At 38.1% G+C, this 27,727-nt stretch overlaps 2 protein-coding genes and 1 long non-coding RNA gene across 9 annotated transcripts in view; 1 reads left to right on the forward strand and 2 right to left on the reverse strand.

The window, feature by feature from the left end:
• Nucleotides 1-195: 195 nt before the first annotated feature.
• PUS7L (pseudouridine synthase 7 like) lies at nt 196-12,929 on the reverse strand. 2 transcript variants are annotated; one of them, XM_080391329.1, is made up of 10 exons: nt 12,814-12,929; nt 12,413-12,500; nt 11,540-11,776; nt 10,704-10,863; nt 8,909-9,104; nt 7,146-7,244; nt 5,541-5,622; nt 3,776-4,053; nt 1,997-2,050; nt 196-1,359 (listed from the first exon to the last, which is right to left on the reverse strand). In XM_080391329.1, the coding sequence occupies exons 2-10, from the start codon at nt 12,456-12,458 to the stop codon at nt 1,036-1,038; spliced, it is 1,476 nt and encodes a 491-aa protein (XP_080247455.1). In that variant the 5' UTR covers nt 12,459-12,500; nt 12,814-12,929; the 3' UTR covers nt 196-1,035. The 2 variants fall into 2 exon arrangements, with proteins under 2 accessions (XP_080247455.1, XP_080247454.1); XM_080391328.1 differs by having other exon boundaries at nt 11,540-12,500.
• Nucleotides 12,269-27,326, forward strand: IRAK4 (interleukin 1 receptor associated kinase 4). Of its 6 annotated transcripts, none has more exons than XM_080391338.1 (12): nt 12,269-12,394; nt 13,410-13,579; nt 14,633-14,778; nt 15,094-15,294; nt 16,071-16,231; nt 16,937-17,001; nt 17,296-17,410; nt 19,658-19,767; nt 22,910-23,093; nt 23,873-23,935; nt 25,673-25,831; nt 25,931-27,326. In XM_080391338.1, the coding sequence occupies exons 2-12, from the start codon at nt 13,419-13,421 to the stop codon at nt 25,961-25,963; spliced, it is 1,398 nt and encodes a 465-aa protein (XP_080247464.1). In that variant the 5' UTR covers nt 12,269-12,394; nt 13,410-13,418; the 3' UTR covers nt 25,964-27,326. The 6 variants fall into 6 exon arrangements, with proteins under 6 accessions (XP_080247464.1, XP_080247463.1, XP_080247461.1 ...); XM_080391337.1 differs by lacking the exon at nt 12,269-12,394 and adding an exon at nt 12,941-13,060; XM_080391335.1 differs by lacking the exon at nt 12,269-12,394 and adding an exon at nt 13,055-13,139.
• The window catches only part of LOC308065402, a 220,065-nt gene continuing 212,165 nt past the window's right edge, over nt 19,828-27,727 (reverse strand). The window contains exon 2 of the long non-coding RNA XR_013928759.1: nt 19,828-20,018. This is a non-coding gene — a long non-coding RNA (uncharacterized lncRNA). The remainder of the gene's footprint in view (nt 20,019-27,727) is intronic.

Here is a 27,727-nt window from a genome sequence, read left to right on the forward strand (position 1 = left end):
CAGGTAGGGTATGACCCATTAACCACCACTCCGAGCCTCATCATCCAATCACTTGTTTACTCATCTGGCTGTCCACCTACCCAGACCATAATGTCCTAACTTGGTTTCAAAAATATTGTGGGACAGTGTCAAACACCTTCCTAAAGTCAAGGTAAATGACATTTTCTGCTCTCCTTTTTTCCACAAATCCACTCATTTTATGAAAGTTAACTGCTTTATTTAATTAAGAAAAAAATATAAAAGTCTTTTTCCAGGGACAATTCCATTAACATTTTTTTCCTACTGTAAGGCTTCACAGTAACAGGAACAGTCTGTATCCTGTAAACAATAAAACAGGGGTTTGGTATTATTACAGGTTTTGCAGTTATGTTAATTACCTTGTCCTGATAAGCTTATTTGAATAGACAGTAACAGCTACGCACTACTTAATCCTGAAATGTTCAGCTTTAACTTCAGTTGGAGGATTCATCAAATGTCTGATGAAGTACCAGATGACTAGTTATGTTGACTCAGCACTTTTACCTTTTAACATCTGGTGCCTGAATGCAATGAAAACAACATACTTCGCAAAACTCAGTATAAACCTCTTTCCAGTTAGATACCTGTAGGCTGCAAAGTTTTAACATTGCTTGAACAGCATTTAGTATAAGCCATTTTTTAAAAAATGACTATGAAATAAAAGATACATTTGTTTGCTGCAAATATTTTTTCCAGGATTTAACTTTGCAAGTCAGATGTCTATGCAAATATGAAATTCATGCTTGCAGCCCATGGCTTCTTTAAGTTCGGTTAGATCTGCCTGGCATAACACATAGCTTTAGCCCACTGAATCCAAGTGTTTGCATTTAGGCTTTGGAATGGTTTTGGAACATTCCAAAGGATTTTGGTAGGTTTTTTTCCTAATGAGTATGAACCGAAATCTACAAATTTTTCCTGTTACTGCCTCGAACCTGTTATTCTCCCTTATTTTCTTGGCATGATGCATAAACTATCACCATTGTATAATAATCCTGCAATCTTTCATTAACTGGAATCTTAAAAGTTACATTTCATTATTTCTCTCAGACAGACTGTTGCATAACATGAAGGATCAAGGTCAAATGATATATGAAGAGAGGCTTTTGATTCATGCAGATGGTTGCCTTCAATTTTGATTCCTTTTTCACCACCTTCCAGAAAATATGACAGATTCTGAACGGTTTTCAAAATGGGTCTGTAGCATCCAGGTATATTCAGTTGTAATGGAGCCACTCTGAATTTGCACATCTGCAGCTCATCCTTAGAAAGCCTTTCATGGTACCATTGCCCAACTTTATTGCTGGGATACTTGATACTATGTCCCACCATTGGAAGAACCACCTTCAAAGAAAAAACAAAACAACAAACATATTGTAAATAAAGGCCACAAATTCCCCTTTAAATAAACATGATTACAATTCTAAATGTGTCTAAATCTTGTGGTTTGGAGCCTCAAATAGTAAAACAGCAGCTTCCCTTGTGAAATAAAGCGTGCAAGGCAGGTTTCTTGGATGTAATTAAGGCAGAAAAAATAATCAATGTATCAGGATTCCTAAAACAAAGTAGAAATATACTAACATGAATTTCCTTGCTTGTTGGAAAGATACAGCAATAAAGACATTAAGTTGCCTGTGTAAGACTTCACAGCTATGCACTCTGAACCTTCAGAAATTAGAATGTCAACGGCTCTTGAATGTTTTTCCAGTAGACTGAAAAATTTTTCAAAGTGTTTACATTCAGTTTAAAGACAAATATTGCCATATTGCAAATGACACTGTACTTAGTTTTCTATTACAAAGTAAATATTTTCTCCTCTTGTTTGTTGTGAGAGTGGAGGTTAGTTCACATGTGTTTTCTTTAATGTGCATTCTGGTAAGGAAGAAGACTGTGCCAGTCAGCTTGATGACATTATTTTTAAAACAAAACATTTTAATCAAATAAAGAGATCAATAGCTCTGAATGTTTCATAAAGACTTACTTGGTTTATAGAGTATTTGCTAGCTGACTCTTCTGCAGCAGTGACTACATGAACCTAACAAGACATTTAAGAAGAAAAAATAACTTTTTTAAAAATAAAGCACACACTTTATTTTAGGAATTATGCACTGCACTTCCAAACTGGTAAAGGATTCTAAGGTTATCTGACTGCTATAAGGACAATTATCTATTTCAGGTGTGAAAAATAGTAGAGGTGCTTACTATAAAGTAATCTATTTATTGGTAAATGACACTGCAATATTTACTGATGCTAGCTACCACTAATTAGCAAGCTATCACTCCAAACTCACATTCTTTGAAGTGTTGAAGTTAACTTTGAGTTTGAAGTTAACTGTGCCAATGCAATCTTGTGCAACATCAGCAAAAGCAAAAATACTAAGAAAAATGTTTTATATTAAGAATATATCTGTATTAAACTCAATAACCTAATACTGAAGTTGATACCTCTGCTCTTCATTTCATTAGATCTACTTATTTTATTAACATTGACTCTCAGAAATATTGTTGAAGAAAAATCACAATGGAAACAGAAGCTACTCTACAGGGACTGGAAGTTATTCAGTAATTTTTCAAGTACTCAAGAACATCTTTCAAATTTGTAAGATGTTCACCCAAAAGAAATGAGATACACTCTGCCTATGCACACACCTGTTTATTCTTCAGTAAAACACTACAAAATGCTATGCTTTATCTGACAATCAGGAGAAAGACAGAATCATAGAATCGTTTAAGTTGTAAAAGACTCTTAAGATCATTGAGTCCAACCATTAACCTAGCACTGCCAAGTCCACCACTAAACCATGACCCTAAGCACCACATCTACACAGCTTTTAAATACCTCCAGGGATGGTGACTCCCGGGCAGCCTCTGCCAATGCTTGTCAACCTTTACAGTGAAGAAATTTTTCCTAATATCCAGTCTAAACCTCCCTGGCACAACTTAAGGCCACTTCCTCTTGTCCTATCACTTGCTACTTGGGAGAAGAGACCCAACTGCTTCCACAATAAGAAAAAGGTATGCTAACCCTGAAAGAAGAGATGGCTTCAGAATGAACTTCAGCATGCCAAGACCTGGGACCAGACACTCCACTGTTGGCTTTTGCTCATTGGCTCGCCCATGGCTCCACATAGAGCACCCAGGTGGTGCTGTGGGCAAGCAGAAGCACACCCTTACCCTTTACTACATTCCCAAGAATACTGCTGCATTTTTTGATCAGTTGCTAACAGTTTAGACCCACTGTCAATCTATTTTAATTGTCTGAGTAAGTGAAATTGTGCTAAACATGCTTTGACTGTGTAGTTGCAACAAGATTACCAATTCAGTCTGAGGCCAGCTTTCACCATGGGCCTACATTCATTAATATATATAATGGGAAGGTCTGACCTGGAGAGCAAAACTCTGATCTGGCCTGACTGATAATACCAGCACACTTGGAATCCACTGTGAAGGTTTTCCCCACTCAGATCCTAAGAAGAGTATTATATACCATGCAGGCTAAATTCTTGCATATATAAATTCTGACATTCTGTTCCTTCTTCTCACTTGAATAAAATGGTCAGAACAGATAAAAGCTGCTAATATGCATCTAGCTTATATGCTTATTTACAGTAAATCAAAACTGTTTTTTTCACCTTTGTCAATATTAAATATTTTAATGAATGAACCAAAATGAAAGTATTAGAATACTTCTGAGTATGTATTTAAGTGCATTAAGGTGGTGTGTTTTTTTTTTAATAAGAAATGTTTTGTGAAGACTCACCTTGTCATTCAGGGAAATGCTTTCATCTTTTTCTTCTGAGAAGACAAGATCACCCTCAACAACTTTTGAACCATAAATCTTCAGTCTATATGATGCTGCTTCATTCCAAATTTTACTGCAATAAGCATGGACATAGAATATGCGCATGGAATGGGGAATATTGAGCCATCCTTTGGTACAACCTTCATGATTTACACCATAGCGATTTAAAGCTCGTAGCAACATCTTCTCTCTCACTTTAAATTCTGGCAGCATCACGAGTGTGCCTTTTGCATCTTCTGATATAAACAAAAATAACCATGTAAGTAATCCCTGATTTTTCAAATATTACCTGTCAAGAAAAAATACACTTAAGAAGATTAAATCATCAGGTACAGAAAAATAGTGTCAGTCTAACTTCTTTATGCTGACTTCTAGGTTATTATTTCCTTTCCTTCAATGTGTCATGTTAGACAAACTTCATCTTACATGCATATCAACACAGTCCCATGAATTCTACTCTATTTCATGAAGTATAAACTAAACTAGCTGTCACTCAGTTATTCAGAATAGTTTGCATTATTTATTTCTTATCAAGACTTACTTCATCACTCCAATGTTTTTTTTAGATTAGGTGACTGAAAGTAAAAACCAAGGTATAAAAGAACATTAAAGCTCTACTTCACATCGTTTGAGAACATGTATTTCATAGGGGGCAAACCCCACATCTTTATCTTAAAGCTGCAAATTGCATTGGCCACTGGGAAGTCTGAGCCTCAAACAAGATGAAAATACATTTAATCAGATTTGTACTACATTATACAAATGTTGTATACTTAATTTTTTATGGTTTACATATTTTATCATTACAATTGATTATGTGATGAAGCCTTTTGTAGTAGCCTTTTACCTTTTGCTTTCAGGAAAAGGCAAGCAGCTGTTTTCAGGGTCCACATCAATGTCTTTCCATGCATCATACAGCAACATACACCACAGAATGATTCATCTTACATTTTTTATAAAATGAAACATATCTGTGCCTCTTGAAACTATACATCATAGTTGTCCTGTCAATCTACAGTGATAGAAAGGCTAATAGATGTGGAATATTTGAAAAGAAAAAACATATGAAGTTGAGAGCAACTTCAAATTTTTAGTTTTGGAGAGAAAGTTAAGTTGAATGATAAAAACAATAGATATGGCAGAGCATTTTATTCAGCACACTTCTGCCTTTGACATATTTTGTTCATTTTAGTTCAAGACACAAAGAAGGTAGAGCACAGGAGAGCCATGGAAGAGATACCTAATTAAAGAGATGTAAAAGCAAAGCGCAAAGGTGCAAAAAACAAGAGCTAAGATTGTTACAGAAATCTCAGAAAATTATATGACCACACGTGTTAAATGTTGAGTATGAGCTGGGACCCTCAATCCTGTATACTTCCTTTATTAGTGAAAAGAATTTTACATTTCAAAAGCAGACAGATGGAAGAAGGCTAAAATTGTTTTGATAAAATTATCTTAGTCTTGGTCTTTTCCAGCATATGCCACGCAGTGGTTGTTTCTATACTGTCTTGCAGCTTAAGTACATTAGTTTTCCACTATTTTGCAAATTTAGAGCCTCATCCTCATCTCATTTTTAACTGTGCAACTCTGCTGAGATCCAAGGAATAAGCTATAAGTGGTATAAAGCAGCAACAAAATAAAAAGTATCTCTCTGGGCAGCAACACCTTATTCCCTCACAATACGGACCCTGAATAAATACATAGACAGTTTACCTGGACATACCAGTTTGAAGAAAGTATCTTTTTGCATTGTTTACAGGGTCATCAGTATCTTCAGGTGTGAAGAATAACTTCACAGCTTTCACCTTTAAAGTATAATATTAATAACTTCATAGGGTTTGCATTTACATATAATTATTTGTAAAATAAACAAACAATCACACATCCAACTCTGTGTTAACATATTCTGCAAGCTCTCAAAAATCTATCCCTTCTTTAAGGTCAAACTCAAGTTCTCCCTTTCACAGTAGATGCCACAAAGAGCAAACCAATGTGGTTAAGTACCGTCTCAGATTAAAGCAAGGTATTAGTCACACAGAAGACACAAGAAAGCTTTCAATGCTCTAGGAGAAATCAGTCAGTCTTCTCGAACATCCAGTTAGAACTCCTCTACTTTGCAATGCCATCAGTCCATCCTGCACAGAAAGGTTCCTTCTTTCCCTCTTGCATGTTTCATGCAAAATTTAAACTGAACACTTTCCAGTCTTACACAGAAGGACAAAAATCTTTTTTTTTTTTATTCCGATCCGTATCAGGTTAGATGAAACTGTGACAGGGAGAAAGCTACACTAACCTCTGCTACTTGCAAAACCAGTGGAGCCACACAACTCTCCAGCACTTATACTGCAACATCTGGTTCTTGCCCTCCCCTGTATTGGACTGTGCACGCATATACTGGCACATTTGAAAAATACATAGTAGCTGCTACATGTTTTAAATTAAAAAATAACTGAGTTAAGACTAGAGATTTAAATCATTACTCTTCAGGGACTGGCACCTGGTACCAACTGCTAGCATACCAGAATTCAAAAAGTCAGATACACCAAGAGTAACTTCTATGGGCTGCCCTCAAATCTTGATTCTTCTTACATTTGGACTTCTGACTTTTCTCAGAATAAAAAAAATATTAGAAGACAAGGATACTTAAGTATTCATTTGACTTTCTAGTGTCCAGTTCTGTTTTAGACCTGTGCCAAGTACTATACCATATACATTGAAAAGTATATGACTTATCTTATGAATTATTGCTTAGGAAACATGCTCTCCTTAGCTTACATGGGAGCAATCGCTCAGAACTAAGAGTTTGGGAAAGTAGCCAAGGAATAATGGAAAGCAGAAATCTCTTCTATAAAGCAGATAAATTACTATTGAAAAAGCAAATCTTTTCACATGATCCTACATAGTATCTTGTGACACTTAAGGATATATAGACCCCCAGCAGGATAAAGAGGCTATAGGTTAGGGGGCAATCAGGACCATGAATAAACATTGTATAGATTGCTTCATTTTATTGTTCAAACATTGTACAGAATGCAGCCACTTTCCTGCCAAGTGGCATGTTGACAGTCACAATCACATACCAAACATAGACAGAAATATCACTTCCTGAACTATTTAAACCTGCATCTGCCATTTAAAAAAGATTTTGTTCCTGTATGAAGACCTTCATAGTTAGTTGTTGTCAAAACTGATCTGGCAATTACTTACAGCACACATATGGGTTTATCTCAGAAATGGTATTGTTCACTGGGAAGATCAACTCCAGCACTAGCAACAGTGATGTGAAATTAACTTGACAGTAACTACTTAAATTACAAAATGAAACTACCATTTTTTCATTCAGTAACGCCAATCCTATTTGATCTGTCTGAACATTCTGTCCTTGTCCAAATCGCTGAGGTCCATAGTAATTTACAAAACCTTCTGTCTAGAACGATAAAGAATAAATATGTTAAAAGCGTGAAAGTGTCAGGCCCATTTAATAAGACTAAGCATACAACACACATACATCTACATTTACATTCAAAATGCATACAATTTTTTTTTAATCAGAAGTAGTATGTAACAAAACTGTAACTCATGATTCATTACAATATTTTAGCACCTAAATTGGAAATATCTAAAAAGACAACCAAGTTCTATCATTGTTTTTACCGTCATTAAAAATATAGGTAAATGAAACAAAATTATTTTTATATAGTTATTATAAATGCAACTACAGGCCAAGTCACAGTAATTAAGCTTTTTATACGCATCAAAATCTGAAATCTCTACTGAAGTAAATGCACCATAGCACAGGTAATAAACAGTAAACACTCTCGGACAATTTTTCTTAAAAAAAATAATCTTTTTTCACATGTGATCATTTCTATTATTACGATAGTAAAGACCAAGAGTGAGCACTTTTGCTAACTGGGATTTTAAGCCTCTTGAGGAATTCTAGGTCACATATAGGCAGTAAAATCACACCCATGTGATACAATGAGAACATCTTTTTCTAGGAAGTAATAAGTATATACGGAGCAGCAGACAAGTAAAAAACATACGGTATTTGTTTTGGAAATGGTTATTCAGTTCAAGTTATATAACCTGTGGACATCCGTAAGTCCCATATGTGATTTTTGTTTTCATGGAAGATGACAAATCTGTATTTTGGGTTAACACACATGCTGGTTTTGTCATTCATCATCTGACCAGTAAGATGTATCTAATAAAGCTAGACACATAATCACAGGAATTTGAGTTCATCTTCTGAACGGCAAAATAACAAAAAAGTCAGATGGAGCACAGAGAGAGAAAAAAGCATTAAAGTATCATCTGAATGCTTCAATAATAAAACTAATTTCCAAAATACATGTAATATACTTTTATTTTGCACACTGGTTAGTTTTTATTCAAGTCTTTATTCCTGGACTAATCTTCTTAAAGTAATTTGTATTATGGTTATTACTCAGAAAGACAGGGCAAGAAAATTACTGCTGTACAAAACACCATAAGGTTTGGGGTTTTTTTTCTTTCCATTATTTGCTTTTACCTTTCTCAGTGGTTTAAGAATGTCTGATGACGGGGTTTTATTCAGGGACTAACGATAACAGCAATCAAAACCCACTCAGTTTCAGGGGATCTTCTTTCTCTGCTACGAACATTTCACATGTATTTATGCCATGAAAGTCTTTCACCTGAGCCGACCCTGCACATCCTCACATGACCAAAAAAGGCGACCAGTTGACATGTGTAACTACATTCTTTCACCCTGCCAACCACCACAGTGAAACACATCACTTTGGTTGGCCTTAGGTCTGTGCAGCAACAGCTCATGTGCCCATACCCATTTGCTACCAAACTTCCCATCTGTCTTGCTGCACCACTCTGGAACACAGAATGAATTCACTTATGGTCCCTCCTTGGAAGACAGCTTTACTCCTGATTCCTTAAGTAATGCAGAAAAGATGTAAACCAGCAAAAAGCATCAGAACTGGGAAACATTACCATTATTGTGCAAGTATTACAAGTATTTTCTTTAAATTTAGGGGTTTTTACAGCACAGAATTAAAACTCTGTTCATTATTGGCAACCATAAGGCCTTTTTACCTCAACATTTTCCACTGCTTCAGCTATTCGCTCTTTCAAATCTGCAGAAGAGTCATGACTGTGGTGTTTGAGATCTCTCACAACTATATCAAAGTGATTGCCCTTCAGCTGACCAAGTCTAAGGTGCTGGCATGCTGAATGTATGTTGTGTATTCTCATGCCCTTTTTTTCCATTTTACTTCCGATTTCTTTCAACCTGCATAAATAATTGGAAGAAATTACGAACAATCCTTTACTAGAGCTATCAACCTTCTAATAAATGTCGTGTTCACTTTTGCTAGAATTAAACCCATTTTTTTTTAAAAAGGGTGATTTAAAGAGATTATTATGAGAAAACCAAATCAAATGCATAGATAGAAGTCTGAAAATTTAGTTAAGAGTCCTGAAATATGTCTTACATGTTTGCTTCATTTGCAGTTATATTCTGTAGCTTCACAGATACTGGAACAAAGCAATTAATTAACTTTCTCAAAGCAGCTGCACTGAATTTTGCCTTTTTTATTGAAAACCAAGTAATTTACTCTTCAGTCCTAAAAATCTGCTTTTCATTAAAAAAAAAAAAAAGTAATGTGTTCTAGTAGACTTCAAAACACAATTGCTCTTTCTTGGTCAGCCTTAACAAAAACAATTTCAGTGCACTGATTCTCTGGGTATGCTTGCACATGCTTGTAATTGGAAACACAGCTGACAGTTCAAGTATTTGCTCTGTAAGGTATCCACTCAACCTTTTTGTTCTTATGTGTAAGTAATATTCAAATCAAAGGAAACTTTCAGCACGAGAGCTTACATTTTAACCAGTATTTTAATAACTTTATAAACTATTTGTTTATAAAATGTATTTATTTTCCCTGTTATGCTAGTGGATTGGGAGCATTTAACTATTTTACTTAATCTTTTAAACATTAATGCAAAGTTTTGCTAATTATCTCCTGAACAACTGGCCTTGCAGCCCAGTTTGCAGTGGAATTTCACTATTGACATATATTTATGTTGGTAAAAATCCTAAAACCATAAATTCTTCTTTCCTTTATTTGTAAAGTGTACTTTGTTGCTAAGGCCAAGACCTGCTAGAAAGCTAAAGGTGAGGAAGAAATAAGTTACGGTTTTGACTCCAGCTATTTTTTTACTGTTACTATGGCAGAACTTAATAGATATATTTTTCACCCACTGAATTGGCTAGAGAGAGTAATAAAAACGAAAAATGGAAAGGCACCTCCTGTATTATTGTATTAATGTATTTCCTGCCCTCAGGTTTGGTGATATCTTCTTTAGTCTCATGTTTCTAAACTGGAAAATACAATAGAAGTTGATACTTAACACTCAAAGACAGCACCTGTCTAAAGCATATTTGTAATTATTTACTTCAGTTTTGTAGCTGTAAAGCTTTTAAGTTGTTGTCTGTGGACCACAAGACAATACTTCGATAACATGTGGAAACCTGTTGCATCACGTAGTAAATACATCTCAGTTTTAGCTAGTGGATGGCATTTAAGAAATTGGCAAGTGGATCTGTGAGCATGAACTGGAAGGATATCATGCCAGACAATACAGCAGTTTTGTATTATTAAAAATACAGAGATAAGCAAGACTTTTCTTTAAATTCCAACACTGATGGACTTCAGCACTAAGCTGTATATTCCCTAAAGCCACAAAATATTAAAGCCAATTCCACTGTGCCCTAATACAGGAGAAGGGAAGATATATCAATAAGAACATTTTCAAAGATCGTACCATGTAGATACTTATAAACATATTAAAATACGCGCTAAACTGAAAGCACCCAGATTTCATGTACCTTTCAGGAGTCACCTTCTTCACAACCATGGGTTGGTAAGTAATAGCCTTTTTATCTTTGATGCCAGTGTAACTGAAGTCTGAAGGAAGAACACCAAGTTCGGCAGCCAACAAGCCAATTGCTTCTAGTGTTTCTAGATTTTCTTTCTGAAGGGTGAAAGCTGAAACAATCATCTCAGAATTATTAGGAATTTGTACTTCTAAATCATACATATGTTCTGCCATGACAGATGGGCAGGTTCTTCCCTTCAAACTAGAACAGGATGGAAACAGCGAAGAAACAGTCCTCCCACCCCACAAAACTAAAGGAAATGGGACTTTGTCAGTATTGAAAGAAAAAAAACAAAGGCACAGCACATAAAAGTCTTAGAACAACCAGAAACCTCTGATGCCTTTATAGTACCGGATAAAATGCAACACAATTCAACAAACGTATTGACTTATTGCTAGAAACATTCTCTGTATCAGAAGCAACCTACTTTAAAGAATGAGATCATAAATCAAAACTGACCTTACTAACTCGTCCAACATCTTGGCATCTTCTAAAATCCCCCAATTACTTCCAAGGGAAAACTAGCACACAGTGAGTAACACAGTGCTACGACCAAAAATTGTAACCATTATCACTGAACAGTTTATGCAAAATCACTGCAGTAACTTGATTCATCCGTTTCATTCTCCAATGATGTAAGTACACTGCATGTACTTACACGATTCATTTCAGCATAAACAATGGATCAACCAGGCCTATATATCATATAAAAATGATTCCCAAGTTTCAGTCATACTAAAGAATGCCATAATGCCTTACACTGTCACTAAATACGTAATATTTACCTGTATAAAGATCTTGTTTTTCATGGAAACCACCAGCAGACCTTTTTCTGGACCAACTTTTTTCTCGAAATCGTACCATTATTGACATATTTGGCTTATCATCGACATCTGTCACAGTAAAAGACTTTGTTTCTACAAGCCTTCCAAATTTTCTATTGATAAAGTGGTGAACTACTTTTCTGTGCTCTTTGTTTCCATCGGGCTCAAAAGAAAATGTAGAATTTTCCAGCTTCGCATCTAAAAATTTAAAGAAATCACTTGTTTCCTTTTCAGTCACTAACTGACAAAGGTCTCTGTAATCAGCATTTCCTTTTACAATCATTTCGTTCTCTTTTGTAACAGTGACCAGAAAGGGGAATGCCTGCCTGACAGCACTGTGTAACTCGGCTCGAGTTTTCTTGTCCAGCACAGGTCCCAGCGAGAGCTCCCTACTGCCAGCCTCCGCATCATCTCCCAAGTCCCACGCATTCTTCAGATCACAAGCAAATCTATGAAGCAGCTCACTCCCGGGTTTGCCTAGTAAGGAATCCAATATGCCGGCTCCCCGGAGGCCAGCTCCGGGTTCAGCTTCGCCCGTCTGCCGGTTTTTGCCAGGGGACGCAGCGCAGCCACCCCCCGCCCGGCCTGTGCCGGGCCCCGGAGGCCCGAGCACCCCGTCCGGCCCGGGCACCCCGCCAGGCCCGGGCACCCCGCAAGGCCCGCCCGCGGCAGGCCCCGCTCTCGGCCTCTTGGGCTGGGGCGGGCACGGGCGGCTTCGCTCCAGCCGCGCTTCGCTGGTTTTCTGAAGCCATTCAGCCTGGGTGTCCCTAGGGGAGTGTTCGGACGCCTCGATCTCTGTCACTATGAAGTCACTCGGTGAGTTTTTGATCGTACCGCAGAAGCCAGCGTGACCAGTCAGGTAACTGAGGGAGGGGAGCATGGCCCCCCCGCGCGCCCTGCTCCCGGCCGGGGGCCGCTACGCCTGCAGAGGAGGAACCAAAACAACGATCAGCTACTACGGGAAAGGCTGCTGAGAGGGAGGCAAGGGGCAGGGAGGCGGGGCGGGGCAGGCAAGGAGCCAGGGAGGCAAGGCAGGGCAAGGCAGGGAGGCAAGGCAGGGCTGGCCGCCGGCACCCCTCCCATCCCGGATGGCCGTTACGGGCTGGGTCCACGCCGCGGCCACGCGGGGCGGGACCCGCGCGCGCGCCCCCAGTCCCCGCGATGCGCCGCCAGGGGGCGCCACGACCCCCCTTCCCCACGCCCTCCGCACGGGAGAAGGGGCCCCGGGACGGTACCAACTCCTGCGGCCACGCGGGTAAACCGAGCCAGCCGGGCCCCCCCGCCAACTTCCCGTCCAGCCGTGGGGCGCGCCGGAGGGGGCGGGGCATCTCTCGGGCGGCCTATGGGAAGGCCGCGTGGGAGGAGAGCGCTTCCGCCGCCTCCCTCCCGGCAGCCGCCCCGTCCCGGTGGGGCCGGCGCCGTCAGAGCTCGAGTCGCCCCCTCTGAAAGGGGCGGGGCTGCAGGCGGGGCGGCAGACGTGGCGTAAGACGTGGCGTAAGGCGCGCGGCGCGGGGTGGGGCGTGGGCGTCGCCGGCCGGAAGCGACAGGGGTGGACGGTGAGGTGTGTGTGTGTGGGGGTGAAGTGACCGATTCCCGCCGCCGGGTGAGGCGGCGCTCGCCAGCCGGGGACGGTGTGCGGGAGCTGCGTGGTGGGGGGCGGCTCCGGCCGGGCTTCGCTGGGCGGCCGGGAAGCGGCTGGCGGGTCCGTGAGGAGGAGGGCGGGGGCGGCCGCTGTCGGGTGGGGAGCGGAGCGGCGCCTGGTCTGAAGCCGTGGTGGGTTGCCGCGGCCCCGGCGAGCCCCGTCGGTAAGGGCGCCGTTTGTGTGCCGTAGGGAGTGAAGATGAACAAGCCCGTAACGACTTCGACGTACGTCCGCTGCATTAGCTATGGGCTCATGAGGCGGCTGGCAGATTTCATCGATCCACAAGAAGGATGGAAGAAATTAGCAGTCGACATCACCGACCCGTCCGGTGAAAGCAGATACAACCAAATGCATATAAGGTCCTATACGGAAGTCATGTGACATAACCTTGTTTGATGGTCGTTTAACGTAAATACCCTTGTCCATCCCATTACTGTAACATGTTGCGGTTTATGTGCCAGTAGGTGCTTACATCCTGCAGTACTGTTTCTTTAGGGAACTGAAAGTGATTACTCCTCACTGTCCAGTAGTTCAGTTTTCAGACAAGGTGTAGCCAAAGAAAACAGAGTAAGGAAACTGGAATTAATTACAGCTACAGGCACAGGTATTTTTAGTGATACAGCATTGGCTGTGTAACTTCGTGTACTCTAGACACATGTAAACATTGACTTCGTTGTGCCTGTTCACGCAAGAACAGCACAAGAGAACTGCGCTGTAACTGCTCATTCGCTGTTCCCAAGAAAATGCTCAACAAATGTTGGAGCCCGAGGCCTCAAACTTACAAGTTTGAGAAGTAACATCAGTGGTATTTTATGAGCACCTTGTTGCTTCAAGGGCTTGTTGAATCCCTAAGCTATTTCAAAGATTATGGGATTTTAAATACCCTACATATCATCTGGGGTTTGCAGTCTTTCTAGCTATTTTAGCTTTAAATCTTTGTCTTTCTATGACAACGATACATCAGGAAGAATACTGGATCTCAATTTCTGCTTAATGCCTATCTCAAAACATTCAAAATGAAATGTGAATGCCAAATGGATGGAAAACACTTGAATTTTTTTCCATTTGATCTGGCTCTGACTTGCCCTGTGTCTGTCTGGTATTTTCTTCTCTGTTAGTCCCATGTGCCATTATATTATGGGTCCTGGACAAAATGTTGAAGCCATCTATGCATATTTTTCCCTTAGTTTTTACCATATTTACCATATTTTTCACCTGAATTTTCTTTAGAGTTTTGTTTAGTTGCATTTTCAGAAGATTTGTAATTGTACAGTGCAGATGAGTACATTCAGAATACTTTTTTTTTTTGTAATTTAATGTTTTTCCCTTCTTTATAGCTCTTGAGGTGTGTGTCCACCAACCCCCCCCCCCCCTTTTTTTTTCTTTTAAATGTTCTTAATTTGTCTTTTAAGGAGATTTGAGGCATTTGTACAAATGGGAAAGAGCCCCACATGTGAATTGCTTTATGACTGGGGAACAACAAACTGTACAGTTGCTGATCTTGTGGATCTGCTGATTAGGAATCAATTCTTAGCACCAGCAAGCCTTTTGCTTCCAGGTAACTGTTATTGTTGTACATGTTGTACTGTGTTCTCAGTTTTCTAAGATGCTACAGAGCTTCACAGCAACTTGAAAATCAGAAAGGATTAGGTCAAAATAACCAAAAGTGGATATATTTTCCACTTTCCATTATTTGTAATAATGGTTTAAATAAGAGTTTCAAGTTGAAACAGAGAGTCCTGCAGTTTACACATGGTGGCAGAATATAACCTTCTCATGATGCTTTTGTGTCCCTTAGTCTTAGTAGATGCTAGCATTAATGTTGCTTGTGTTTTCTGATTCCTAATGTAGTTTTTCTAAATTCCATTTTCAGAAGCTGTACGGATGCCACAAGAAGTTACATTACCTCTTTCTTCACAGGAAACCTTGCCTATACATGAAAAACAACTGCCTATACAGGAAAAACAAGTGGCATCTGTAAAGCCAGAGTACTTGGCCCAGAGTACTGAGAAGCCGCATTCGGTTCCTTTCTGCTTAAGTGAAGAAAATAGTAGCTTACAGTCCAATAACACAGGTAGGCACTTAGTTTGGTAGCTAAAGTACAATCCTTTTTGCTGGTCTGTCCTTCACCCCACATGAAATAAATCATAGCAATGCATTAGAGTAATGACTATATTCTTATCATTGTGCCTCTATTGGCAGCGGCATCTTGCTTTTGATCTTGGTCTGTGTGGCTGAATTTGGCTTGGATAATAAGATGTCTGGATATGAGATGCACCTTGCCAGTTAGGTGGCTGCTGTAATGGAAAACTTGACTTAATAACATTGCAATTTATTTTGTGCTACACATAACTCTGTTGCTCTTTTTTGGTACTGTTTAGCATCTTGTGTTGTAAAGCTGGATTTTACATTTCAGAAATTATTAAGAATATTGGAGAAAAGATGACTAAAGCAAGCATTCTAGGCAAGTATATGGCTGGCCTGTTCCTTCCTAAAGGTTCACTTTTGAGCTGCTGCCAGAAACATGGTGTGGTCTAGAGACTTTTTTACATCTGATGCAGTGTGGCTTTCTCTGTGATCTGCTGCACATTTAATTTCTATTACCTGTATTATGAGTATAAAAAAAAATAGAATCAGGAAACTGCTACAGTGCTAGCTGTGAAGAAAATGATGCATTTCTTTTTTTTCCTGGTATCTTCAACACAAAACTGGAAGTAGAGCTCTACTATGTCAGGATTTGTGTGGTAGAAAGCTTTTTGTTTAATAGAACTGAAGCAGAAAGTCACTTCAATACACTTGTTCCTTAAGTGAAAAAGTAGCTTTGTGCTAAATGGCAAATATGTCTTTCAGATTTCCATAATTTTTGGTTTCGTGACTTGGAAAGTGTTACAAATAATTTTGATGCGCGACCAGAATCAGCTGGAGGCAATAAACTGGGAGAAGGTGGCTTTGGCGTTGTGTTCAAAGGCTTTATCAATGGCAGAAACGTGGCTGTCAAGAAGCTCGTTGCTGTGAGTTGTTCTAGGCATTTTTCTTTTTAATGACTGTGTACTTCACGATAAAGACTTGTTTATCTGTGGAAAGTGTAGAATAATACACTTCAAAAAGTGTCACATAACTAATGTTAAACATTAGTTGGGCTGAGAACCTTATCCTGTAGTCCCATGAGTGCTGTGATTTGGCACAGTCACCAGAGATGAAGTCTTGCCGTTTCTGTAGCTCTCCTTTGAGTCGCTCAGTCAAGTTGTCTGGAAAAGCAGAGTGTTCCCCCAGTTCCCCTCCCTCCCCTGCACATGGGAAGTGGCAGAACGGAAGGGATGCTAGAGAGATTTCCTTTTCAGAATACATGAGTGATTTACAAGCTAAATAGGTGTTATCACAGAATTTTAGTCTTCGTAACCAATGGTTTGTGTGAATAATTTTGTAATGTGTAAGTCCTATTAGTGGGTAACTGTAGTGAATTAAGATAAGTTGGTGACTGTGCTGAAACTGTATCTATTTGTCCAATAATATTGTGTTAAGGAATTAAGAATTGTTTTCTGATACTTTATTTTTGAGTTGAGTAAAAAAAATAGATAATATAAAAAGTTAAGTAGCTGTTATGTATAACTAATCTAAAGAAAGGCTTACAATACTGTTGTTTGGGGTTTTTTTAATGAACATCTATGCATTTTATTATGGCCAGCAATATTAATGTCAAATACTTCCTTTTGTAGATGGTTGATGTTAGTGTTCAGGACTTGAAACAGCAATTTGATCAAGAAATAAAAATGATGGCAAAGTGAGTAGTGTTATACGATGTTGTTAGTCTTTCATGGGCATCTGAGTTGGCAGATAACATGTTAGCTAGTGTGATCGCTTCTTTTTGTCTTTCTAGCATAACTCAAGGATTTTCATGTTCAGTAAGAATGCTTCATATACAATATGACTATTTTGTTTTAAAGCACCACTGCAGAAACCTGACTGTGTGCAGTAGGGAACAAGTAACTGGGGATCAAGTTCCATCTGCATTGTATTTTCCTCAAATGTTGGGAGTCTTTCAGAGCATATACAAATATAATTTTTTTTGCTATAGGTGTCAGCATGAAAATCTAGTAGAATTACTTGGTTTCTCAAGTGATGGTGCTCAGCCATGTCTGGTGTATGAATACATGCCCAACGGTTCATTGCTCGACAGACTTGCTTGTCTGGTTAGTAAAAACTTTTCTAGCTTCCTATTGTCTTACTTTGCTAAAGCATAGATACCTATGAAATGTCTTTGAAACAGTGCTGAACTATAATGGCCAAACAATGTTTTACTACTAAATTCTGTTCTAGAAGACAAACATGATAACATGTATTCTTCCAATAACATTTTATACAAATGTTTTAGACACATTAAAGCAAGCTTACAATACAGTGTCACATACCAGTACCCGAAGTGGCACAGGAGCTTGGACTTGCTATGCCCACATGGAGCAGAGCAGAGGGTGCTGTAATATTGTTTGACATTGGCATGTTGTCTACTAGTTCTTGAGATTTTGCATTGTGAAATTGCCCTTTATTCATTGACCTTGTGATAGTGGTTATAACACAATTTTTGTAGTCTGCCTATCTCTTTCTGAAGGGCCTAAATAAATGGGAAATAATTTTTTTAAAATTAGTGTTCTGTGTAAATGTAATGCTTTTTTTCTCATTTAATCAAATGACGTATCTTCTAGCCTTGGCCTTTGATAAATAATAAGTTGCTTTGGTTTTGGTGAGGCAGCTCTGTGTTTGAAGGACAGAGTGATACCAATAAACTTAACTTAGTAGATAAGTGTCCATGTTAGTTTGTTGAAGTAGTTAAAAAATTTGTTTTATACTAAGGAAGTACAGCTTCTGAGGTTGTAATATGGTGAACACTTTAAACTGGTGCTACTTCAACCCCCTATGCTTCCAGATCTAATAAGAACTGTTGTTTTTCTTTTTTTCTGCCCTGATCTTCCTGTTGTACTGCTCAAGCATTGTCTCATCTGGAGAAAGAGCTGGGTTAGGGAACTGATCAGGCTGAAAAAACGCTTGGTGTAAAAAAAATCTTTCATTGTCACCTGGAGACATTTCCTCTGCAGGACTGCACAAATACTTCTGCCCCAATGGGAAAGAAGTGGTGTTATGATAAGAATGAGTAGCAGTGGTTGGGGAAAGGACTAGATAAGTTTGGTAGCACTGCTGCCTCAGGTTGGTTTTGTTGATTTGCTTGCACACACTTACACATGTGCAAATTAATTATATTTTTATAACTGAATCAGTGCAGAAGAGAGAATACGTTAAACTTGCACTGCCTTAAGCAAATCTGTAAAAATGAGCAATGCTTGTCAAGGATGTATGTGAAAATGCTCATCCATGTAAGTTTGGCTGTTACCATCAAGTGAGCCTAAAAGATTGGTGGTATTTGAAAGTTAAAGTAGAAATAACTGAGCCCTTTACAAGGAAGAGACAAACTTAAGATATAAATCAGGAGTCCTCAAACTTTTTAACCAGGGGGCCGGCGCGTGGATGCAGTGGCAGGCAGTCCTCTTGGTTTCCACCCCGCCCCCCCCAACCCCCAGTGGGGGAGGCGGGGGGGTCTGTAAATACCGGGGGCCGGATTGAGGACCCTGGGGGGCTGTATCTGGCCCATGGGCCGTAGTTTGAGGACCCCTGATATAAATCATAATCTAAATCAGAATCTTTAAATCAGAAAGAATCTTCTTCTGATAAAGTCAAACAGGTGAGGAATGTGCATTCTTGCTGATAAATTAATTTTGTGACTTCACTGGACATGTTTGAGGCATGAAGGTCTTGCTTGTGTCATCTTCTTGTCTGGATTTGAGGAATAGGCAAGGGAGGTGGTAGAATGGTGAGATACTCCAATCCTCTTTCCTTGGCCACTGACAAGATTAAGAAGTGGTTTTGAAATGTAAGGTTTTGAAATTACTTCTAAGGTCTAGTTAATAACATGAATTGAGCTAAACTCTTGAAACATGATAAATCCAAAACCACTGGAAGATCAACTTCTCATTGTTAATAAAAATATTGATTGCTTTGAATTATTTGCTTTGGGTTAAAAGGCTCTGGTATATGTGCCAGTACAAGGTGGAAGATGCAGTAGATACAGATAGTTCTTTGCAGTGCAGCTGGCCTTGTAAAGTCATAGTCAAATATTATCAAGACTACTTTTTGCAATGGGCAGATGTATCTAATGCAAAATGCATGGGGAGGAACTGAATGTGACACATGCATGTGTTTCTGTCCAAGTAAATTAGGAAGTGTACACTATTAGTCTTTTAAATTATTTACTTGAAAATCACAAAATATAGCAAGGAGTTGGTTTTGGATTGTGGGGGTTTTTGCATGTTTTGTTTTGTTCTATGTCAGTATATATATATAAAAAAGATTTTCACTTTTATACTTGCCTTTCTCCCTTCTTATTCAAGGACAATACTCCACCAATTTCTTGGAATACAAGATGTAAAATTGTTCAAGGTACAGCAAATGGCCTGAACTTTTTGCATGAAAATAATCATATTCACAGAGATATTAAAAGGTAAAAGCTGCTGAGTATCGCTGGCTTAATTTTCCCTGTTTTCTTTTTTTCTTCCCCCCCCCCCCCCCTTTTTTCTTTTTCTTCTTCCCCCTGTTAAATTTGTTTTAGAGGCAACAAATGCAAGAAGCATTGCTTCAGTCAAAGAGGTGATCTCTTCTGCAAGTGACATCCATCACCATAATCTTGTCTGTGCCACAAGGACATGACCAGTACAGACTTAAAATCATAGAACTGTTTTGGTTGGAAAAGACCTTTAAGATCAAGTCCAACTGTTAACCCAGCACTGTCAAGTCCACCACTAAACCATGTCCCCAAGCACCACACCTACACGTCTTTTAAATACCTCCAGGGATGGCGACTCTCATGGCTTCCCTGGGCAGCCTGTGCCAATGCTTGACAACCCTTTTGGTGAAGACATTTCTCCTAACATCCAATCTGAACCTCCCCTGGTGCAACTTGAGGCTGTTTCCTCTTGTCCTATTGCTTGTTATCTGGGAGAAGAGACCGACCCCCACCTCACTGCAGCTTCCTTTCAGGCAGCTATAGAGAATGATAAAATCTCCCCTGAGCCTCCCTTTCTCCAAGCTAAACAACCCCAGTTCCCTCAGCTGCTCCTCATGAGACTTGTGCTCCAGACCCTTGACCAGCTTTGTTGCCTGTCTCTGGACACGCTCCAGCACCTCAGTGTCTGTCTTGTAGTGAGGGGCCCAAAACTGAACCCAGTATTGGAGGTGCGGCCTCACCAGTGCCGAGTAAAGGGGGTCCATCACTGCCCTTGTCCTGCTGGCCACACTGTTTCTGATACAAGCCAGGATGCTATTGGCCTTCTTGGCCACCTGGGCACCCTGCTGGCTCATGTTCAGCCGGCTGTTAACCAACACCCCCTGGTCCTTTTCCACTGTGAAGATTTCCATCCACAAAATTTTGTATTGTAATTCTAATTTTTATTGTAAATGTAATTTGTAAAATTTAATGTAAATTTTAATTTGTATCATAATCTGTTACTATCAGGTAGTTAGTTGAGTGCTGTGAGAACACCCAGAAGTTCTGTTCTTTCGTAGCTGCTGCTAATGAAAAAGCTGCTGTTAGAGAATGTAACTTCTTACATGGGGAGTTTTTCAGCTGAAAACCCACCTTTTTTTGGTTTGGGGTTTATTTTTTTTTTTCCTGGAACATTTCCTCAGTGTTTAATTTGATTTTTATTATGCTATTTATTATGAAGACAGTAAAATTACTTCAGTCAGGTTTATGAAGTTCATGGTTCTTAAAGCATAATCTGTGTTTACTTGTTTGTTATACCAGAATGTTTTTTAGGGCTATCAGAGCTCGAAAGAAGTGAGGGGTTTGTTACAGGGTTTGGTCGTTGTTTTCTGGGTTTGTTTTTGGGTTTTTTATTTATTCATTTATTTCTCCTTCCTTGCTACAGTTTGTTACATTGTTGGGGTTTTTTTTTAATACAAAGCAGTCCAAGTCTTTGAAGAAAAGCCCCGGATGCCTTACTCTTTCTATGAGTTAAGAAGGAGCAACTGACTGATTGGGTGTCATGGATAAATGTTTCAATAGCTTTCTGGCTTCTGGCAGTTCTGCTAGATGTAGGCCACTTTGGTTTTGTGACCTTCCAGCTTGCAAAGAACAAGTTTTTGCTTCAGCTTACTCATAGAATGTACTTGCTGCTGTGACAATTTGTGTTTCTTCTTTCTTTCCTGCTTAAGCCTCTGGACAAGTTGACTGGAAGAGATGCATTTTTTCACCTCATGCTACTCTGCCCTTCTAACTGCTGTGATCATATTACAGGATTAGGTTTGGTTTGGTTTTGTTTTTGCTTTTGTTTGGATTCCATTTTGCAACTTCTTGCACTTGCAGTGTGCCTATTTCAATAAATTTGGTTGGTGTTATTAATAGTGCTGCCACTGCTAGCTAAAACTTCAATGAAGAAATATCTAAGATTAACTTCAGTCTTCATAACCACATAGGTACTAGAACAGCTTCTCTATAGAGTAGAGGGGACATGACTGAATGGGTATTTGAGTTGTCCATAGTTTTTTGGCTTGGTTATGCCCAGGAAATAGTTTACTTGGGTCTTGGAGCTTGATAGTTGCGGTAAAACTTGCTTCTGTTCTGCTTTTTGTGTTGTATCAGAAAAGTGACCACTCTTTGGGCTTGACTGATATTGATAAGCAGCTTAGATTTATGAAGTTGTGATCATGATCGTGTTCTTCCTTCTTTTAGAGTTGAACTTTAAATACAAAACCAGTTGGCAGATGATGCCTTGACTAGTGTTTGGCCTTTTGCAGTGGTCTTATATTTAACAGTATTTGCACCAGTTCTAGCACAGTGATCTGTTGTAACGTGTTAATTTTGTTGATAAAGTCTGGTGAACAAGAAGGGGAAGTTAGAAATACAAGTTTCTGGTGTTGCATGTTGTATCTGGCTATGTGGTTTTCTTACAGATCCCTTAAGGGGGTCAGAAAAGGAGGATTACACAAATGTTAAATCAAATGCTTTTTAAAATGGCTCCAAGTGCTACAAGTTTAAAAAAAACACTAAAAGATTTATGCTTTAATTCATCCCACTGAGTATTTTATGAAAGTGTTAAGGTCTTTTAGATGAGTCTCATTCTTCAGTGTTTTTTTTTAAGGGAAGTAAAAGCTGGAGATTGGTTGGAAACAGCACATACATTATTCCAGCATTAACAAGTTTTCTGTTTCTCTTCCAGGAGAATAAGAGTATTAGTATTCATTTGGCATGGGAATTTGTAGTGATTGACATAGTATTAGATAATAGATATAAAAACCTGCTTTTGTTAGTTCTGAGTAGAGATTTAGACAGTTAAGAATTATACTGTGATCCAGTACCACTTGATCAGAGCTAAGTATTCTTTATTATTCTTTTCAGAGAAAGAGTATTCAGATCCAAAACATGGGTATAACATAATTGGTCTCTTATAAGAAATATCTGTATTTGTAGGATTTGTGGGGGGGTGTTTGTTTTTTTCTCTTGGTTTTTTTTTCCCTTTTTTTTTTAAATTTTTTTTTAATGCATGCATGCATGCTCAAGGAAAACATGGATGGATCTGGCCAGCCAGTTCTAGATTTATTTCGAGCAATTTTTTTTTTTCTTTTCCCCCTTTCCTGTCCTCCAGTGCAAATATCTTATTAACTGATACATATATGCCAAAAATTTCTGACTTTGGACTTGCAAGAGCATCTGTAACATTCACACGAACAATCATGACTGAAAGAATTGTTGGAACAGCAGCCTATATGGCGCCTGAAGCTCTGCGAGGAGAGATAACACCTAAATCTGATATCTTCAGTTTTGGAGTAGTAAGTAGAACATGGGAAGCAGTATATAAATATTTTTGTAAATGATAAAAGTATATGAAATAAAGAGTATCTGAAATTAAATAATCTACTCTGATCTATCATTTTTATTTTTCCCAATAGATGTGCTCTTAATATAGTGTTTCTAAACTTTGATTGGTTTAAAATAGTAAAATAACATTCCAAGTTCTAGCTGAATGTAATTTGAAGTATTGTGGAACATCATTTCTTCTTGCATAGTAAGTCGGGCTGGGAAAAAAAAATTAAAGAAAATGTTCCAAAATTAAAGAAAATGTTCCAAAATTAAGTGTGTTTTACTCTATGTCAGCACCAAAAGTATGCTGTCCATGTGCAATTTGCCTTAAAGCTGAGCAAAAAAGACATGATCTCAGTATTTGGGAGAATAACATCCATTCTGAATAGATCCAAGATTCTAATTGTCATTGACCACTTTCTTCATGGCATTTAGTTTCACGGGGAAGTAGGCCAGGCACTGTGTCTGAGCACTTTGGAAATCTTCCAGCCTTCTTTGAAGCAACACAGTGTAGAGTGAAAAAAATTGCGCTGAAATTCATAGGCCACACTGCTAATAACAGTTAATGAAAATAAAGGCAGGAATGACAGCCACAACAATCAATTGTACTGAGAGCTATCTTTGGACAAATACAGATCCTGTGAGCATTGGTTTGAAAGACAGGGGGTCACATTCATTTTTCCAAATGGTATATATGCAGAGGATTACTCTGTGCTTCATTTTCTCATCCAATTTATTTTTCTTCTAGGTCTTACTAGAAATAATAACAGGTCTTCCTCCAGTAGAAGAAAACCGGGAACCACAGTTACTGGTATGTTCTTTTTGCTTTCTCCTCCCCTCCCCTTGCTCCAGGATCACTTTATATGAAATCATAGTCAGTTAACAGATTCTGAGACAATCAAATTAGTCATCAAAATGTGTAGTTACAGAGACAGCTTTTTGTCAGACATTGACTTAGACATGAGACTGAAACGATTCTCTTGACTAAAGATTGTTCAGTTCCCAAGGTCATCTCCTTCCGATCCCATACTGTAATTCTCTTTGGTTTGGTACTGGTTCTTATTATAATACCATTATGCTTTATTAACATACTCTTGTTATACCCAGATACCATGAGAGTTCCTCATTCAGCAGAACATTTTAAACTACTCATCTCAAGTTGTTTCTTTATGGTTCTTTGTACTTTTTACTATTCCCGTATCAGTTTTCATCATCTTCAACTTTACGAATAATTTGCAAATACCTTGTGTTTTTAACCTTGGGGAAGTTTGGAATGTATGGTCTGTTTTGTAGGGTGAGGGAGGAGCGGGTTGAATTTTGTTTTCTTTATTACTATTCAATTAGTAATTCTGTCTACTAATTAGGAAACAAATGTCTCGGAGGTCATTCTTTTGAATTACAAATCTTACAAGGCTATTCTTAATTTAGCTTTTAATTTAGCTTAACATTAATTTCTGAACTATTTAATCCAAGGTTTTTCTAAAATATGTTTTACATAAACATTTATTTACTAAGTATGAAATAGCATTGAGGTTTGGATTGGTTTTGTTCCATACTGTTTAACAGCAGATCACTTTCTTTCACAGCTTTAGGAATACCTGTGTACTATTAATAGAATTTTTTTCCCTCTAAGCTGTATCTTCTGGGGTGGCATAATACTTATTCTGTTGAGCTCTGTAAAGACCTTGGAGAGCTGAGTTCCTGTCAAATTGAGTCTTGATGTTTGGGGGTTTTTATAAGAAAGCTTTTTCAGAGACAGGATCTAAAAAGGAATGTAAAGTATGATTTGACTGGTACAGTTTATCTTTGTAAGGTGCTTTTGGAAGCATAAAGAGAATGGTCAGTACAAGATAATGTGGCATCCTTAGCTTTGAAAATTTTGGGGTAGTTGAATGTGAGTCAGCAATTTCAGACTGACCTGCAGAGGAAGGCAGAAGACCTGTCTACTTACTGACTTTTATTTCTTACTTCATTTACCATACTGACTTGTCTGAGAGATTCCTCAGGATTTGTGATTACAGATAACACATTTCAGGTGTGTTTGAGCTGGAGAGCTTTGGACTAAAACAGATGTAAAAATTAATTTCAGTGTAGAAGTTTCCCCTAGAATATGGAAAGCCACTGGGACTGGTGACAGAAAGCATTAGTTTACAGAAAGAGGCTGTGGGTTATTTGTGGGTTATTAAGTAAACATAGATAATTTATGTTGATTGTACTTCTTTTAAAAAAGAGACAATACTAGGAAACTGAGCCTTGAACTGCAAGAAAGTTAAAGCTGCATGATGCGGCTTAAAGAAAATTGCTTTACAATTTTGTGATAACTCAATTAGAAATAATGCGTAATAAAAATGTATAGTTCATTTATAGTGTTATAGGCTGTTTTTGCAGATATTGATAAATAATTATGCTGCTGAGCCATTATATTGTCTAGAAAAGTGGTTGAGAAAAGAAATGAACACTCAAAAGCAAGTGTTCAAAGTGTGTGTGGAATATGTAATGTTCAGATGCTTAAAATTTTATCTGCTCATCGGTTCAAACTGTCTTATAGTTAAGTATCAAAGATGAAATTGAGGATGAGGAAGCAACTATTGAGGATTATGTTGATGAAAAGATGAGTGACTGGGATGTACCTTCGGTTCATAAAATGTATTCGATTGCTAATCAATGTCTGAATGAGAAAAAAAACAGAAGGCCAGACATTAAGATGGTACGTATGTAGTCTTTCAGATAAAAAACTTAATTTGAGTCTGTGTAGTGTGTGTGGTTACAGTATCACTTATTTATATTTCTGTCTGTTCTCTTGCAGGTCCAACACCATCTACAAGAGATAAAAACTTGATGTGTGTTTCTTCTGATACATAAATGTTTTTGTAATGGAGTAAATACCAGTAGCAAATACTTTATTAGTATTTAGTGTGACATTATCAGCTTTTCTGCTTTCCAGAACTTTCTGGTCTGCATGTAAGGTGTGCTGTTAGCCTGTCACCATTGTGCTGTTTTTGTTAACTGAGCAGCCTTTTCACATATCCACTGGGCCCTTAAAATGAGAAAATTTCTTTTGTATTAACAAATTGCAGTGCTGGTACATCTCCACAGCTTTTTAAAATGCATTTCCATATTAGAATCTATTTAATTCTTTTCATTTACAAGTGCCAAGTATGTCTGCTGCAAAGGCATATGTTGGTATCAGGGTGGAATGTTTTTTCTGCAAATTGCTATCTTGATCAGGTATACTAGACCTTTTTCTGTTGAAGATACAAACATTTAATAGATATAAATGGCACTTATGTTGCCTTTTAGGGAAAGATTTAAAACTTTATTTGGCATTTTAACTTGAGAGTTTACATTATTGTCAATGGACTGGTAGCATTTGTGAATGTGACTTTTTCAAAAAGTCTTCTCAGGATTAGTTTTAGTCAAAGGCTGCAAGATATTCTAGGTTGGTTTTTGGTTTCAAGGATTCTCAGGCAAAATTATCTCACAGTGTTCATAGGAAAGCTTAGCTACTTTGAGTATTTTACGCTTTAGGAGAAGATTCCATATGGATTATAAATACAGATGGCTTATTATGTTGAAGGGGCCAGAATAATAATTCTGTTAAGACCAGTTCTGCATTTTCCTTAGTCAACTAATTAAGCTCTTTTTTAAAAAAAAAAGTATATATATTAATAACTAAAAATTTAAATACACTTTTTTAAAAAGCAACATGGAAAGCTTTCTAAAATAGAGACATTGACAGATAAAAGCAGACTATAAATGGAATGAAGGTGAATAGTAAGATTCCAGATACTTTGGATTTAAGTAGGTATGAAAATGCTACTATTTGAAATGACAGAGGTTATTTTCATATAAACCTTTTTTTTGCACCTCATGAACTTTTTCTTGACAGCTTAGAGGTAGGAAAATAGTCTGGCTTACAGCTAAATTTTGAATTCCATGATTGTCAGAAAAAAAAAAAAAGGAAACATTGAGAAATGATCAGACTGCATTCAGGGATATATATATATATTTGTAGAAAGCATGTGATTTCTAACACTTCCATTTATATCATTAGATCTCTGGCTATTAACTCATTCTGTATTGCCTTTTCAAACTAATGGTTTAATTTAGAAAAAGGTATCCACCTAAACAGTTTCTAGTTTTATTGAGCATAAATTGTTAAAATCCATTAACATAAATAAAAACTTTGCATTATCATTGCAGATGATTATTTCTGCTATTAAAACTCTGAGTTTTGGGAACAATAGTCATTTTATGTTGCTTGCATTTCTGGTAATATGCTAATGTCATTATATGGAACGTACAGCTCTGGACCTGGTCTTGTGCAGAAAAAAAACTGCTGTAAAGCTAAATCAGAATAAAATCTGCTGCAGCCATTCTTCAGTTCCAAGTATCTCCAGGTGTTACGTGAAGGCTTCTTATTAGATCACGTCTGCTTGTTACTATTCCCTGGAGCTAGAATACATCCATAGTGTTCTCCTGAAGTGTTTGCTGTAGTAACTCTGCAGTCACCATAGTTCACCCTGGTGCAGTAGAACAATTTTGTTTATGCACCTGCTGTGGTGTTCGAACTGTTAGGAGAAACTTAGCAACAAGCGTTTGA

Source organism: Falco punctatus (assembly GCF_963210335.1).
Source record: "Falco punctatus genome assembly, chromosome: 6".
Lineage (NCBI taxonomy): Eukaryota > Metazoa > Chordata > Aves > Falconiformes > Falconidae > Falco > Falco punctatus.

Coding starts and splice junctions, on each gene's coding strand:
- PUS7L (XM_080391328.1), bottom strand. CDS start 12,458: ATGCTCCCCTCCCTCAGTTACCTGACTGGTCACGCTGGCTTCTGCGGT. Junction 7,245..8,908: donor AAGCAGTGGAAAATGTTGAG/GTAAAAAGGCCT, acceptor TTATCGTTCTAG/ACAGAAGGTTTTGTAAATTA. Junction 1,360..1,996: donor GCAAATACTCTATAAACCAA/GTAAGTCTTTAT, acceptor TTTTCTTTGAAG/GTGGTTCTTCCAATGGTGGG.
- IRAK4 (XM_080391338.1), top strand. CDS start 13,419: ATGAACAAGCCCGTAACGACTTCGACGTACGTCCGCTGCATTAGCTAT. Junction 17,411..19,657: donor TCGACAGACTTGCTTGTCTG/GTTAGTAAAAAC, acceptor TTCTTATTCAAG/GACAATACTCCACCAATTTC. Junction 25,832..25,930: donor GAAGGCCAGACATTAAGATG/GTACGTATGTAG, acceptor GTTCTCTTGCAG/GTCCAACACCATCTACAAGA.